The sequence below is a fragment of the Bos javanicus genome, chromosome 18, assembly GCF_032452875.1.
Source record: "Bos javanicus breed banteng chromosome 18, ARS-OSU_banteng_1.0, whole genome shotgun sequence".
NCBI lineage: Eukaryota > Metazoa > Chordata > Mammalia > Artiodactyla > Bovidae > Bos > Bos javanicus.
The window spans coordinates 16,036,287-16,051,324 of NC_083885.1; the positions used below are offsets into that span (position 1 = coordinate 16,036,287).

A 15,038-nucleotide genomic window follows, 5' to 3' on the forward strand; every position below is an offset into this window, starting at 1 on the left:
CAATATTACCCAAAGTGACATACAGATTCAGAATGATCCTTATCACAACTCCAATGGCACTTCTTATATATATGAAAAAAAAAAAACAAACCTGTCCAAAAATTCATGTAGAATCTCAGGGGACCACCTCAAAGAGTCAAAACAATGCAGAAAAAGAAGGAAGCTGGAAGACTCACATTTTCTGATTATTAAATATATTACAAGGCTTTGGTAAATAAAAGTGTGGTACTAGCATAAAGATAGGGGACCATACAGATCAGTGAAATAACACAGAACCCCAAAATAAACCCTTGAGTATATGGTAAAATGAATTTTGACAGGAGTAGTTAAGACTATTCAATGTGGAAATGACAAGTCTTTTAAATAAATGTTACAAGGAAAACTCCACTGAGTTTTGCCAAGAGAACGCACTGGTCATAGCAAACGCCCTCTTCCAACAACACAAGAGAAGTCTCTACACATGGACATCACCAGATGGTCAACACTGAAATCAGATTGATTATATTCTTTGCAGCCAAAGATGGAGAAGCTCTATACAGTCAGCAAAAACAAGACCGGGAGCTGACTGTGGCTCAGATCATGAACTCCTTATAGCCAAATTCAGACTTAAATTGAAGAAAGTAGGGAAAACCACTAGACCATTCAGGTATGACCTAAATCAAATCCTTTATGATTAAATAGTGGAAGTGCGAAACAGATTTAAGGGACTAGATCTGATAGACAGAGTACCTGATGAACTATGGGCAGAGGTTTGTGACATTGTACAGGAGATAGGGATTCAAGACCATCCCCATGAAAAAGAAATGCAAAAAAGAAAAATGGCTGTCTGGGAAGACCTTAAAATAGCTGTGAAAAGAAGAGAAGCAAAAAGCAAAGGAGAAAAGGGAAGATATATTCATCTGAATGAAGAGTTCCAAAGAATAGCAAGGAGAGATAAGAAAGCCTTCCTCAGAGATCAATGCAAAGAAATAGAGGAAAACAACAGAATGGGAAAGACTAGAGATCTCTTCAAGAAAATCAGAGATACCAAGGGAACATTTCAAGCTAAGATGTGCACAATAAAGGACAGAAATGGTATGGACCTAATGGAAGCAGAAGAGATTAAGAAGACGTGGCAAGAATACACAGAAGAACTGTACAAAACAGATCTTCATGACCCAGATAATCACAATGGTGTGATCACTCACCTAGAGCCAGACATCCTGGAATGGGAGGTCAAGTGGGCCTCGGACCATCACTATGAACAAAGCTAGTGGAGGTGATGGAATTCCAGTGGAGCTATTTCAAATCCTGAAAGATGATGCAGTGAAAGTGCTGCACTCAATATGCCAGCAAATTTGGAAAACTCAGCAGTGGCCACAGGACTGGAAAAGGTCAGTTTTCATTCCAATCCCAAAGAAAGGCAATGCCAAAGAATGCTCAAACTACCGCACAATTGCACTCATCTCACATGCTAGTAAAATAATGCTCAAAATTCTCCAAGCCAGGCTTCAGCAACATTTGAACTGTGAACTTCCAGATGTTCAAGCTGGTTTTCGAAAAGGCAGAGGAACCAGAGATCAAATTGCCAACATCTGCTGGATCATCGAAAAAGCAAGAGAGTTCCAGAAAAACATCTATTTCTGCTTTATTGACTATGCAAAGCCTTTCAGTGTGTGGATCACAATAAACTGTGGAAAATTCTCAAAGAGATGGGAATACCAGACCACCTGACCTGCCTCTTGAAAAACTTGTATGCAGGTCAGGAAGTAACAGTTAGAACTGGACATGGAACAACAGACTGGTACCAAATAGGAAAAGGAGTACATCAAGGCTGTATATTGTCACCCTGCTTATTTAACTTATATGCAGAGTACATCATGAGAACTGCTGGGCTGGATGAAGCACAAGCTGGAATCAAGATTGCTGGGAGAAATATCAATAACCTCAGATATGCAGATGACACTACCCTTATGGCAGAAAGTGATGAAGAACTAAAGAGTCTCTTGATGAAAGTGAAAGAAGAGAGTGAAAAACTTGGCTTAAAGCTCAACATTCAGAAAATGAAGATCATGGCATCTGGTCCCACTACTTCATGGCAAATAGATGGGGAAACAAGTCAGCAAATAGTGGCTGACTTGATATTCCTGTGCTCCAAAATCACTGCAGATGGTGATTGCAGCCATGAAATTAAAAGACACTTACTCCTTGGAAGGAAAGTTATAACCAACCTAGACAGCATATTCAAAAGCAGAGACATTACTTTGCCAACAAAGGTCCATGTAGTCAAGGCTATGGTTTTTCCAGTGGTCATGTATGGATGGGAGACTTGGATGGTGAAGAAAGCTGAGCGCCAAAGAACTGATGCTTTTGAACTGTGGTGTTGGAGAAGATTCTTGAAAGGCCCCTGGACTTCAAGGAGATCTAACCAGTCCATCCTAAAGGAGATCAGTCCTGGATGTTCATTGAAAGGATTGATGCTGAAGCTGAAACTCCAATACTTGGCCACCTGATGCAAAGAGTTGACTCACTGGAAAAGACCCTGATGCTGGGAGGGACTGGGGGCAGGAGGGAAGGGGACCACAGGGGATAAGATGGCTGGATGGCATCACTGACTCGATGGACATGAGTTGAGTGAACTCCGGGAGTTGGTGATGGACAGGGAGGCCTGGCATGCTGCGGTTCACGGGGTAGCAAAGAGTCGGACACGACTCAGGGACTGAACTGAACTGATGAGTGCGTCATGTGAAATGTCGGGCTGGATGACTCACAAGCTGGAATCAAGATTGCCAGGAGAAATATCAACAACCTCAGATATGCAGATATCACTCTAATAGCAAAAATCCTAGAGGAACTAGAGTCTCATGATGAGAGTGAAAAAGGAGAGCTAAACAGCTGGCTTAAAATTCAACATTCAAAAAACTAAGATCATCACATCCAGTCCTACCACTTCATGGCAAATAGAAGTGGACAAAGTGGAAGCAGTAAAGGTTTTCTTTTCTTGGGCTCAAAATCAGGGCAGATGGTGAATGCAACCACAAAATTAAAAGACTCTTGCTCCTTGGAGAGAAAGATATGACAAATCTAGACAGCATATTAAAAAGCATAGACATCACTTTGCCAACAAACATCTGCATAGTCAAAGCTATGGTTTTCCCAGTAGTCCTGTACGGATGTGAGAGTTGGACCATAAAGAAGGCTGAATGCTAAAGAACTGATGCTGTTGAACTGTGGTTCTGGTGAAGACTGTTGAGAGACCCTTGGACTATAAGGAGATCAAATCAGTTAATCCTAAAGGAAATCAACCTTCAACATTCATTGGAAGGACTGATGCTAAAGCTAAAGCTCCAATACTTTGGCCACCTGATGCAAAGAGCTGATTCACTGGAAAAGACCCTGGTGCTGGAAAAGATTGAGGGCAGGAAGAGGAGGGGGTGATAGAGAATGAGATGGCTGAATGGCATCATCGACTCCATGGACATGAATCTGACCAAACCCTGGGAGATGACAGTGGAGTACAGAAGAGCCTGCCCTGCTGCAGTGTAAGGAGTCTCAAGGCATAGCGACTTAGAACTTAGTGACTGAACAACAAAAATTAAGAGAATTTTGTTCATTTTTTTTTCTAAGTTCGAAAATGATCTTGTGGTTGTTAAAAATTAACAACCTGTCTTAGTGGCTCAGACAGGAAAGGGTCTGTCTGCAATGCAGGAGATCCAGGTTTGATCCCCGTGTCAAGAAGATCCTCTGTAGAAGAGAATGGCTACCCACTCCAGTATTCTTGCCTGGAGAATTACATGGACAGAGGAGCCTGGCGGCTACAGCCCACGTCGTTGCAAACAGATGGACATGACTACAGATCGAAATATTTATAAATGAAATGATAAAATGTTTGAAATGATAAATTTATTTAGGTGGGAGGGGATCATGGGTGATTATACAAATGAAACAGGATTAGCCATATGCTGATTATTGTTGATGCTAGGTGATGATTAAATATGTGTATATCATACTATTCTGCCTACTTTTCTGTGTTCAACATTTTTTGTAATAAAAATTAAAATCAATCTTTGCCATTTTTAATACATAAGCTAAACATTTTTCTCATAATTAAATATACAGCGTTTATTAATCAGTAATTCAAATTTTTATATGATTAACAAATAGCAAAAAAGAACTACAGGTATATTTTATTATATCCAGTACTTTTTACATTTTCCTGATATCACTGACTTCCTTGTACCCTTTTCACATTTTGTTTTCAATGTTCAATTCAACAGAAAATGTTTACTAGGAACACAGCAAATATCTCACCAGTTTTTGGCATCCAAAAAGACATTTTTACATTTATGTGCAACTCACCTGCTGTAAAATCTTCAGTCAGATCAATGAATGCATGAGAATGTGGAATTCGCATTTTGTTTCTAGTGGTCAATGCAGGATGCCATGATAAATTTCTAAAAAAAAAAAAAGAAATTTTTTTTTCCTTAGGGTAAACAGCAAATGAGTACTGCTTTAAAACAAAAATTTCTGCAAGCGAGATATTTTAAAAATTTATTTATTCTTAGTTTTTTTATATACTCTAAACTTTACTCCTTTGAAGTGCACAATTTAGTGGTTTTAGAGTATGTTCACCATGTGTAGTATGTGCAGCCATCACCACAATCTAATTTCAAAACATTTTTTTGTTACTGTGTGCAAATGTTGATCGGCATCTGACTTGTTTCCTCTCTGGGCTAGTAAAAGTAAATGCTGTTACGAATATTCATGTACAAGTTTTTCTGTGGACATACACATATGTTTTTGATTTTTCTGAGTATACCTAAGAGTAGAATTCCTGAGTCACATGGCAACTCCATACTTTCTGAAGAACTGTCAAACCATTTTCCAAAGTGGCTTCATCATCCAGCATTCTCACTAGCCATGTATGGGTGCTGCAAGATCTCCATTCCACCGTAAACACTTATTACTATCCCTTCCTCTTATTATAGGTATCCTGAAAGATTCTTATGGTTTTGATTCCTATTTTCCTGATGTCTAGTGATGTTCACCATGTTTTCATGTGCTTAATGGCCATTTGTACATCTTTGGAGAAATGTCTAATCAAATTCTTTGCCTATTTTTGAGCATGTTTTCATGTGCTTACTGGACAGCTGTATCTCTCTGGAGAAATGTCTAATCAAATTCTGTGCCTATTTTTAAACTGAGTAATTTATTGCTTAGAGCTATAAGAATTCTTTATGTAGACTAGATCCTAGATCTTTATCTGGTGCATGATTTGCCAATATTTTCTCCCAATCTGTACACTATCTTTTCAGTCTCTTGACAGTGTCCTATGCTGTATAAAATCTTTTTATTTTGATATATCCAATTCATCCAATTTAACTTGTGTAGCTTTTTTCTTTTACTACCAGGTATAAGAATCCATTTCCAAATGCTTTTTTTCTGAGGGTTTTATAGTTTCAGCTCTTACATTTATTACTATCTTTAATTCTTTAAGTGTAAGAAAAGTAACTTGATATTTTCATGAGTGATACTTTCCCAAGACTGTGGAGAATGATAATTATTTTTTAAAAATATTAATTCCAAAGTTTTGAGCCACACAAAAGAATGAGTTTAGATCTCCTACCTCATACCATATTCCAAAAATTAACTCAAATGAGTCAAAATGCTAAAAGAAATAGGAACTCTTAAACATTGGTGGTGGAACTACAAAACGGTCTTTAGTCACAGAAAAATGTTTGGCAGTTCTTCAAAAAGTCAGACAGTGAATTGCCATTTGACTCTGCATTTCTATATCTAGGTATATACCCGTAGGAATTGAAAAAGAGGTATTCAAACCAATACTGATACATGAATGATCTCAGTAGCACCGAATATCCACCAATGGATGAATGGATAAACAAACTGTCATAGCCATACAATGAAAATAATATCTAGTCATAAAAACAACCAGAGTGCTGATAAATGGTACAATATGGATGGACTTTTAAAACATGCTATGTGATAGAAACTAAACTCAAAAGGTCATATCTTTTATGATTTTGTTTATATGAAATACCTGTAATAAAAATTCTAGACACAGAAAGCAGATTAGTGGTTACTAAGTGCGGGCGTAAATGTGAAAGGGAGCGTGAGTGCTCAGTGGATACAGGGTTTTCTTTTGGAGAGCTGAAAAGCCATTGAAACCAGGTGATGGTTGCACAACATTGTAAATGTTCTAAATATCACTAAACTGTACGCAATAATGGTTACCTTTAATAATGTGATGTGAATTTTACCTCACTAAAAAACCAACAGTGCAAAATTTACATATACCCTTCATTAAATTTCTCCAATGTTAACATCTAATATAACCTTAGTACATTTGTCAAAATCAGGAAGGTCACACTTGTAGACTATTGGGAACTATAGAAAGAAGAGCAAGTTTAAACAAAATCATGCCCCCATAATTCCCCATCAATGAAGAATATTCCAATGTCAAAGGCATTCCCATTGGTCAAGGCTCTAAATAAATCAGCTTCCTCCAAAAGGTCTTTACTCTTCTCTGTTTCATTATTATATGTTTCTCCACTAACAGTACTTTGGTTTGGATCAAAGTTATAGAGAAACTCTCTGAGAGTGTATCCAAGGTATCCTGATTTCATAGTTTGAATTGATGCCTAACCAGGACCTGGCTCCCAAATACTCGTTGAACGGAACTGTAGTCTCAAGTAGCATGTCCTATTCTTCTCTACTTCTAGTGAGAATTTGCTATTTTTTCACAGTACTATGTTCCAGTCCAACATGGACTCCCAGACAAGCTGCCTCTGAAGAGCAATTAAAAGGTATTTAAGTCCACCTTAATTGTCAACCCAATATCCGATTAAGGAGACAGCAAACAATGTTCACCTGTGAATTTAGTTTGCCAAGTTTGGAAATGGAAATAATTGGACAATTTCTTATTTGCAGGTGGAATCAGGGGAAAAGAATAAGCATTCAACAGGAGAATATTTTCTCTATGCAAAGGGTCTGTGTTGTACAAACAGTAACTTCTTCCCAATAAACTTCTACATTCTTTTTAAGCACATACTCATGGTTTGTTCACTTCAGTCGCTCAGTCATGTCAGACTCTTTGCGACCCCATGAATCGCAGCACGCCAGGCATCCCCGTCCATCACTAACTCCCGGAGTTTACCCAAACTCATGTCCAGCGAGTCAGTGATGCCATTCAGCCACCTCATCGTCTTCTGTTCCCTTCTCCTCCTGCCCCCAATCCCTCCCAGCATCAGAATCTTTTCCAATGAGTCAACTCTTAGCATGAGGTGGCCTAAGTATTGGAGTTTCAGCTTTAGCATCAGTCCTTCCAATGAACATCCAGGACTGATCTCCTTTAGGATGGACTGGTTGGATCTCCTTGCAGTCCAAGGGACTCTCAAGAGTCTTCTCCAACACCACAGTTCAAAAGCATCAATTCTTTGCCATCAGCTTTCTTCACAGCACAATTCTCACATCCATACATGACCACAGGAAAAACCATAGCCTTGACTAGACGGACATTTGTTGGCAAAGTAATGTCTCTGCTTTTTAATATGCTGTCTAGGTTGGTCACAACCTTCCTTCTAAGGAGTAAACGTCTTTTAATTTTATGGCTGCAATCACCAACTGCAGTGATTTTGGAGCTCCAAAAATAAAGTCTGACACTGTTTCCCCATCTATTTGCCATGAAGTGATGGGACCAGATGCCATGATCTTCGTTTTCTGAATGTTGAGCTTTAAGCCAACTTTTTAACTCTCCTCTTTCACTTTCACCAAGGCTTTTTAGTTCCTCTTCACTTTCTGCCATAAGGGTGGTGTCATCTGCATATCTGAGGTTATTGCTATTTCTCCCGGCAACCTTGATTCCAGCTTGTGCTTCATCCAGCTCAGCATTTCTCATGATGTACTCTGCATATAAGTTAAATAAGCAGGGTGACAATATACAGCCTTGACATACTCCTTTTCTTTTCCTATTTGGAACCAGTCTGTTGTTCCATGTCCAGTTCTAACTGTTGCTTCCTGACCTGCATAGCGATTTCTCAAGAGGCAGGTCAAGTGGTCTGGTATTCCCATTTCTTTAAGAATTTTCCAGAGTTTCTTGTGGTCCACACAATCAAAGGCTTTGGCACAGTCAATAAAGCAGTACTAGATGTTTTTCTGGAACTCTCTTGCTTTTGATGATTCAACGGATGTTGGCAATTTGATGTCTGGCTCCTCTGCCTTCTAAATACAACTTGAATACCTGGAAGTTTACGATTCACATACTGCTGAAGCTTGGCTTGGAGAATTTTGAGCATTACTTTACTGGTGTGTGAGATGAGTGCAACTGTGTGGTAGTTTTAGCATTCTTTGGCATTGCCTTTGGGATTGGAATGAAAACTGATCTTTTCCAGTCCTGTGGCCACTGCTGAGTTTTTCAAATTTGCTGGCACATTGAGTGCAGCACTTTCACAGCATCATCTTTCAGGATTTGAAAAAGCTCAACTGAAATTTCATCACCTTCATTAGCTTTGTTCTTAGTGATGCTTCCAAAGGCCCACTTGACTTCGCATTCTAGGGTGGCCGGCTCTAGGTGAGTGATCACACCATTGTGAATATCTGGGTCGTGAAGATCTCTTTTGTATAGTTCTTCTGTGTATTCTTGCCACTTCTTCTTAGTATCTTCTGATTCTGTTAGGTCCATACCATTTATGTCCTTTATTGAGCCCATCTTTGCATGAAATGTTCCCTTGGTATCCCTAGTTTTATTGAAGAGATCTCTAGACTTTCCCATTCTACTGTTTTCCTCTATTTCTTTGCACTGATTGCTGAGGAAGGCTTTCTTATCTCTGCTTGCTATTCTATGGAACTCTGCATTCAAATGGGTATATCTTTCCTTTTCTCCTCTGCTTTTCTCTTCTCTTTTATTCACAGCTATTTGTAAGGCTTCCTTAGACAACAATTTTGCCTTTTTGAATTTCTTTTCCTTGGGGATGGTCTTGATCCCTGTCTCCTGCACAATGTCACGAACCTCATTCCATAGTTCATCAGGCACTCTATCTATCTGATCTAGGCCCTTAAATCTATCTCTCACTTCCACTGTATAATCATAAGGGATTTGATTTAGGTCATACCTGAATGGTCTAGTGGTTTTCCCTACTTTCTTCAATTTAAGTCTGAATTTGGCAATAAGGAGTTCATGGTCTGAGCCACAGTCAGCTCCTGGTCTTGTTTTTGCTGACTGTATAGAGTTTCTCCATCTTTGGCTGCAAAGAATATAATCAATCTGATTTCAGTGTTGACCATCTGGTGATGTCCATGTGTAGAGACTTCTCTTGTGTTGCTGGAAGAGGGTGTTTGTTATGACCAGTGCATTTTCTTGGCAAAACTCTATTAGTCTTTGCCCTGCTTCATTCTGTATTCCAAGGCCAAATTTGGCTGTTACTCCAGGTGTTTCTTGACGTCCTACTTTTGCATTCCAGTCCCCTATAATGAAAAGGACATCTTTTTTGGGTGTTAGTTCTAAAAGGTCTTGTAGGTCTTCATAGAACCATTCAACTTCAGCTTCTTTAGCGTTACTGGTTGAGGCACAGACTTGGATTACTGTGATACTGAATGGTTTGCCTTGGAAACGAACAGAGATCATTCTGTCGTTTTTGAGACTGCATCCAAGTACTGCATTTCATACTCTTCTGTTGACTATGATGGCTACTGCATTTCTTCTAAGGGATTCTTGCCCACAGTAGTCGATATAATGGTTATTGAGTTAAATTCACCCATTCTAGTCCATCTTAGTGCACTGATTCCTAAAATGTCAATGTTCACTCTTGCCATCTCCTGTTTGACCACTTCCAATTTGCCTTGATTCATTTCACTTTCATGCATTGGAGAAGGAAATGGCAACCCACTCCAGTGTTCTTGCCTGGAGAATCCCAGGGACAGGGGAGCCTGGTGGGCTGAGGTCTGGGGTCGCACAGAGTCGGACACGACTGAAGTGACTTAGCAGCAGCAGCAGCATGGATGTAACAACATTCCAGGTTCCTATGCAATATTGCTCTTTACAGCATAGGACTTTACTTCCATCACCGATCACATCCACAACTGGGTGTTGTTTTTTCTTTGTCTCTGCATTCTTTCTAGAGTTATTTCTCCACTTATCTCCAGTAGCATACTGGGCACCTATTGACCTGGGGAGTTCATCTTTCAGTGTCATCTCTTTTTGTCTTTTTATACTGTTCTAATTACGTTCAAAAATATCAGACTCAGGCTAGACAGTCTATGAAAAATTAAACATAAAGTCATTTCAGAAGAGTTTTCTCAGGTTCCCAACAAGCTTGTAAATATAGGCCAAAAGGAAATTAACAAAACACAACTTTTACATAGATGAGCTCTATGAGGCTAATCATGTGGCTGTTTTTAATTAAAACACAAACAGTTATTGATTTAATTTATCACAGAATTTTTCATAGGTTTGCTTTGAAATAAGTTATACCTAGAATTTTGGAAAACCTCAATTACTAATTTTTGACATTTTCTCCTAGGAGCTATTTAACAAAACATACATTTCAAATGAAGAATGTAGAGTAATGATACAGCAAACAGTATAAAATGGCAGACTATGGGCCAAATACAGATTAAAGATATATTTTATTTGACCTACACATTATTTTAAAAAGTTTGAATTCAGAAGTATAACAAATTAAAAATCACATTTCAAATAAAAATTAAGGTTTCCAGCTTCTTTTGAAATATAAAGTCTGGCAACCAACTGGTCCTTTTCAGACATAGCGAGTGCCTGGAGGCAGGTCAAGGTCCAGCCTTTCCAAACTGTTCACTCACTTTGCTTTCCTTCTGGGTCCCATCAGACATTTGAGTTTGCAACCCCTACTCAAACATCAACTGTAATATTGCTATCTTGAACATTTCAAATCAATATTAAAGTTCCTGACAGTATTTTAAATTTTATACTTTTTACATTAATATCTCTTAAAAGGCAGTTAGCAGGTCCTTATAGTTTATTTTATCCATAAGTGTCTATTTTACAAATAGTGTCTATTTACCATTCTGATGACTTATCAAACCTAAGTGTGGGGAGAGAGAAAGAGCTTCTGTTTCTTTTGTGGTACATTTTAAGATTACTGAAAACTGTATCTGCAGTTGTTTAACAGAATTAAATTTTTTAAAAATTTAAGTAGCTGAAAATAAAATTCATTTCTCCTCTTGCCTTTAATGCTGCTTTTTGTACACAACATAGTTTTTCACTAAGAGAGAGATACAAGGAAACTTCCCGGGTGGCTCGGTGGAAAAGAATCCACCTGCTAAAGCAGGAAACACAGGTTCAACACTTTGGGAAGATTCCACATGCTGCTTGGGCCTGTGTCTAGAGCCCAGGAACCACAACTACTGAGCCCACATGCCACAACTTTCAAAGCCCATGTGCCCTAGAGCCCAGGCTCCACAAAAAGCCAAGCTGCCACAATAAGCAGCCCATGTACTGCACCTAGAGAATAGCCCCTGCTGGCAGCAACCAGAAAAAACCTGCACAGCAACAGAAACCCAGCATAGTAAAAACAAAACAACAACAACAAAAAAGCAGACACCATATTTTTAAAGCAACTATACCCAAATAAACTGTAATTTCCTCAACTCCATTTGAAGGGCAAGGTCACAGATGCAAACTGCTCTGATGACAAAAGAAAAAAACAGCAGAGATGAAAAAGTGGGCAGTTCTGAGGGCCAAGATGAATCTATCTGTTAAGATGTCTCAACCTGTGTAGAAAATTTCAGTTATTTGTCCCCCACCCTCCTCCCTGCCATCGCCACACAGGAAACATAATTATGTCAAAGTGTTAATTTCTGGGCATCATCACCCTCAATTTCAAAGAATAGCATTTGTCAAAGAATGAATTTAAATGTAATTAATGTCAACTGTAGCTTTTAGTTGCCTATAGTAACAACTCTTAGAAATGACTGCTAATCCACCCACTTTTCTTTTTTTTTTTTTCCACCCACTTTTCAACGATCAGGTTATACTGAGTCGTTTTATGATACTCGGGTAAAAGCAGTTACTAGGAGATGGCTCTACTGTCAGTATGGGTCTAGTACACTTCTCTAAGCTGCCTAGTCCAGCCGTTTTAAAACATTTTTGCTCAAACAGATTCTAAAAGAATTTGGAAAAACCTGATGGCTCAGCAGGTAAAGAGCTGCCTGCAATGCAAGAGACACAGGAGATGGAGCTTCGATCCCTCGATCGGGAAGGTCCCCTGGAGGAGGAAATGGCAAGCTGCTCCAGGATTCTTGCCTGGGAAATTTCATGGACAGAGGAGCCTGGCATTCTACAATCCAAAGGGTCGCAAAGACTCGTACAGGAACGACTGAGCAACTAAACACAGATATATCCCTTAATACATTTAAGCTCATTTCTAAGAAAGCAATGTAAATATTTTCATTGTCTTAAATATATTCCCAGGTCAAGAGACATAAGAGACGTGGGTTTGATCCCTGGTTCGGGAAGATTCCCTGGAGGAGGAAATGGCACTCTATTCCAGTATTCTTGCTGAGAGAATCCCATGTTTAGAGAACCCTGGCAAACTATAATACAAGGGGTTGCAAAGAATCAGACAAGACTGAATATCTGAACCACAAATGGCTATAAAATATGTAAATACTTGAATCTGTTAGAATTATTGATATTTTTAAAATAAAATGATTATCAGTTCAGTTCAGTCGCTCAGTCGTATCCGACTCTTTGCAACCCCATGAATCGCAGCACGCCAGGCCTCCCTGTCCATCATGAAACTCTGGGAGTTCACTCAGACTCACGTCCATCGAGTCAGTGATGCCATCCAGCCATCTCATCCTTTGCCGTCCCCTTCTCCTCCTGCCCCCAATCCCTCCCAGCATCAAGAGTCTTTCCCAATGAGTCAACTCTTTGCGTGAGGTGGCCAAAGTACTGGAGTTTCAGCTTCAGAATCATTCCCTCCAAAGAAATCCCAGGGCTGATCTCCTTCAGAATGGACTGGTTGGATCTCCTTGCAGTCCAAGGGACTCTCAAGAGTCTTCTCCAACACCACAGTTCAAAAGCATCAATTCTTCGGCACTCAGCTTTCTTCACAGTCCAACTCTTACATCAATACATAACCACAGGAAAAACCATAGCCTTGACTAGATGGACCTTTGTTGGCAAAGTAATGTCTCTGCTTTTCAATATGCTATTTAGGTTGGTCATAACTTTCCTTCCAAGGAGTAAAGTCTTTTAATTTCATGGCTGCAGTCACCATCTGCAGTGATTTTGGAGCCCCCCAAAATAAAGTCTGACACTGTTTCCCCATCTATTTCCCATGAAGTGATGGGACCAGATGCCATGATCTTCGTTTTCTGAATGTTGAGCTTTAAGCCAACTTTTTCACTCTCCTCTTTCACTTTCCTCAAGAGGCTTTTGAGTTCCTCTTCACTTTCTGCCATAAGGGTGGTGTCATCTGCATAGCTGAGGTTATTGATATTTCTCCCGGCAATCTTGATTCCAGCTTGTGTTTCTTCTAGTCCAGCATTTCTCATGAGTTAAATAAGCAGGGTGATAATATACAGCCTTTACATACTCCCTTTCCTATTTGGAACCAGTCTGTTGTTCCATGTCGAGTTCTAACTGTTGCTTCCTGACCTGCATACAGATTTCTCAAGTGGCAGGTCAGGTGGTCTGGTATTCCCATCTCTCTCAGAATTTTCCACAGTTTATTGTGATCCACACAGTCAAAGGCTTTGGCAGAGTCAATAAAGCAGAAACAGATGTTTTTCTGGAACTCTCTTGCTTTTTCCATGATCCAGCGGATGTTGGTAATTTGATTTCTGGTTCCTCTGCCTTTTCTAAAACCATATCTAATGGTACAAAACAGCCCCGAAATAAAACTACGTACTGACAGTCAATTAATCAAAGACAAAAAAAAAAGTAAAAGTGTCTCAGTCGTGTCTGACTGCGATAGAAGTACTGAATAGACATTTTTCCAAAGAGAAAATGCAGATGGACAAAAGGCACATGAAAAGATGCTCAAAATTGCTAATTATCAGAGAAATGTAAATCAAAACTATAATGAGACATCACCTCACGCCTGTCAGAATAGTTATCATCAACAAGAAAACAAATAACAAATGTTGGTGAGGATGTGCAGAAAAGGGAAGCCTAGCACACTGTTGGTGGAAATGTAAATTGGTATAGCCACTGTGAAAAACAGTATGGAGGTTTCTCAAATATTAAAAACAGAGTTGGGCCTCCCTGGTGGCTCAGTGGTGAAAAACCTGCCTGCCAATGCAGAAGACATGGGTTTGATCCCTGATCTGCAAAGATTCCACGTGTCATGGAGCAGCTGGGCCCCTGTGCCCCAGCTACTGAGCCTGTGCTCTAGAGCCCAAGAGCCACAACTACTGAAGCCCGAGCACCTAGAGCCTGTGCTCCACAACAAGAGAGACTGCTGCAGGGAAGCCCACACACCACAACTAGAGAGCAGCCCCGTTCACTACACCTAGAGAAAAGCCTGCACAGCCAAAAATAAATAAACACGTACATAAAATTTATTAACTTGTGTATTATCATATATGAAATAGAGTGCCAGTCCAGATTTGATGCATGACACAGGGTGCTCAGGGCTGGTGCACTGGGATGACCCTGAGGGATGGGGATCAGGATGGGGAACACATGTAAACCCACGGCTGATTCATATCAATGTATGGCAAAAACCACTACAATATTGTAAAATAATTAGCCTTCACTAAAATAAACAAATTAAATTTAAAAAATTATAAAGAAATAAAAATAGAGCTACCATATAATCCAGTAATTCCACCCCTAGATATATATACATCTTAAAAAAATAAAAACACTAATTCAAAAAGATACATGTTCATAACAGCATTACTTACAAAAGCCAAGACATGCAAGCAACCCAAGTGTCTAACAGATGAACAGATAAAGATATGATCTATGTTATGTGTGCTTGTGTGTGTGAGAGAGGTATACACACATAACCACATATACTCACAATGGAATACCTACTTATCTATAAAAGGCGAAA

At 39.3% G+C, this 15,038-nt stretch overlaps 1 protein-coding gene across 1 annotated transcript in view; it reads right to left on the reverse strand.

Annotated features, from left to right (window-relative positions):
* ITFG1 (integrin alpha FG-GAP repeat containing 1) overlaps positions 1 to 15,038 on the reverse strand; it is a 296,021-nt gene that overhangs the window by 261,329 nt on the left and 19,654 nt on the right. Inside the window, exon 6 of the mRNA XM_061385926.1 lies at positions 4,339 to 4,433. Coding sequence (XP_061241910.1) covers positions 4,339 to 4,433 — 95 coding nt within the window. The remainder of the gene's footprint in view (positions 1 to 4,338; positions 4,434 to 15,038) is intronic.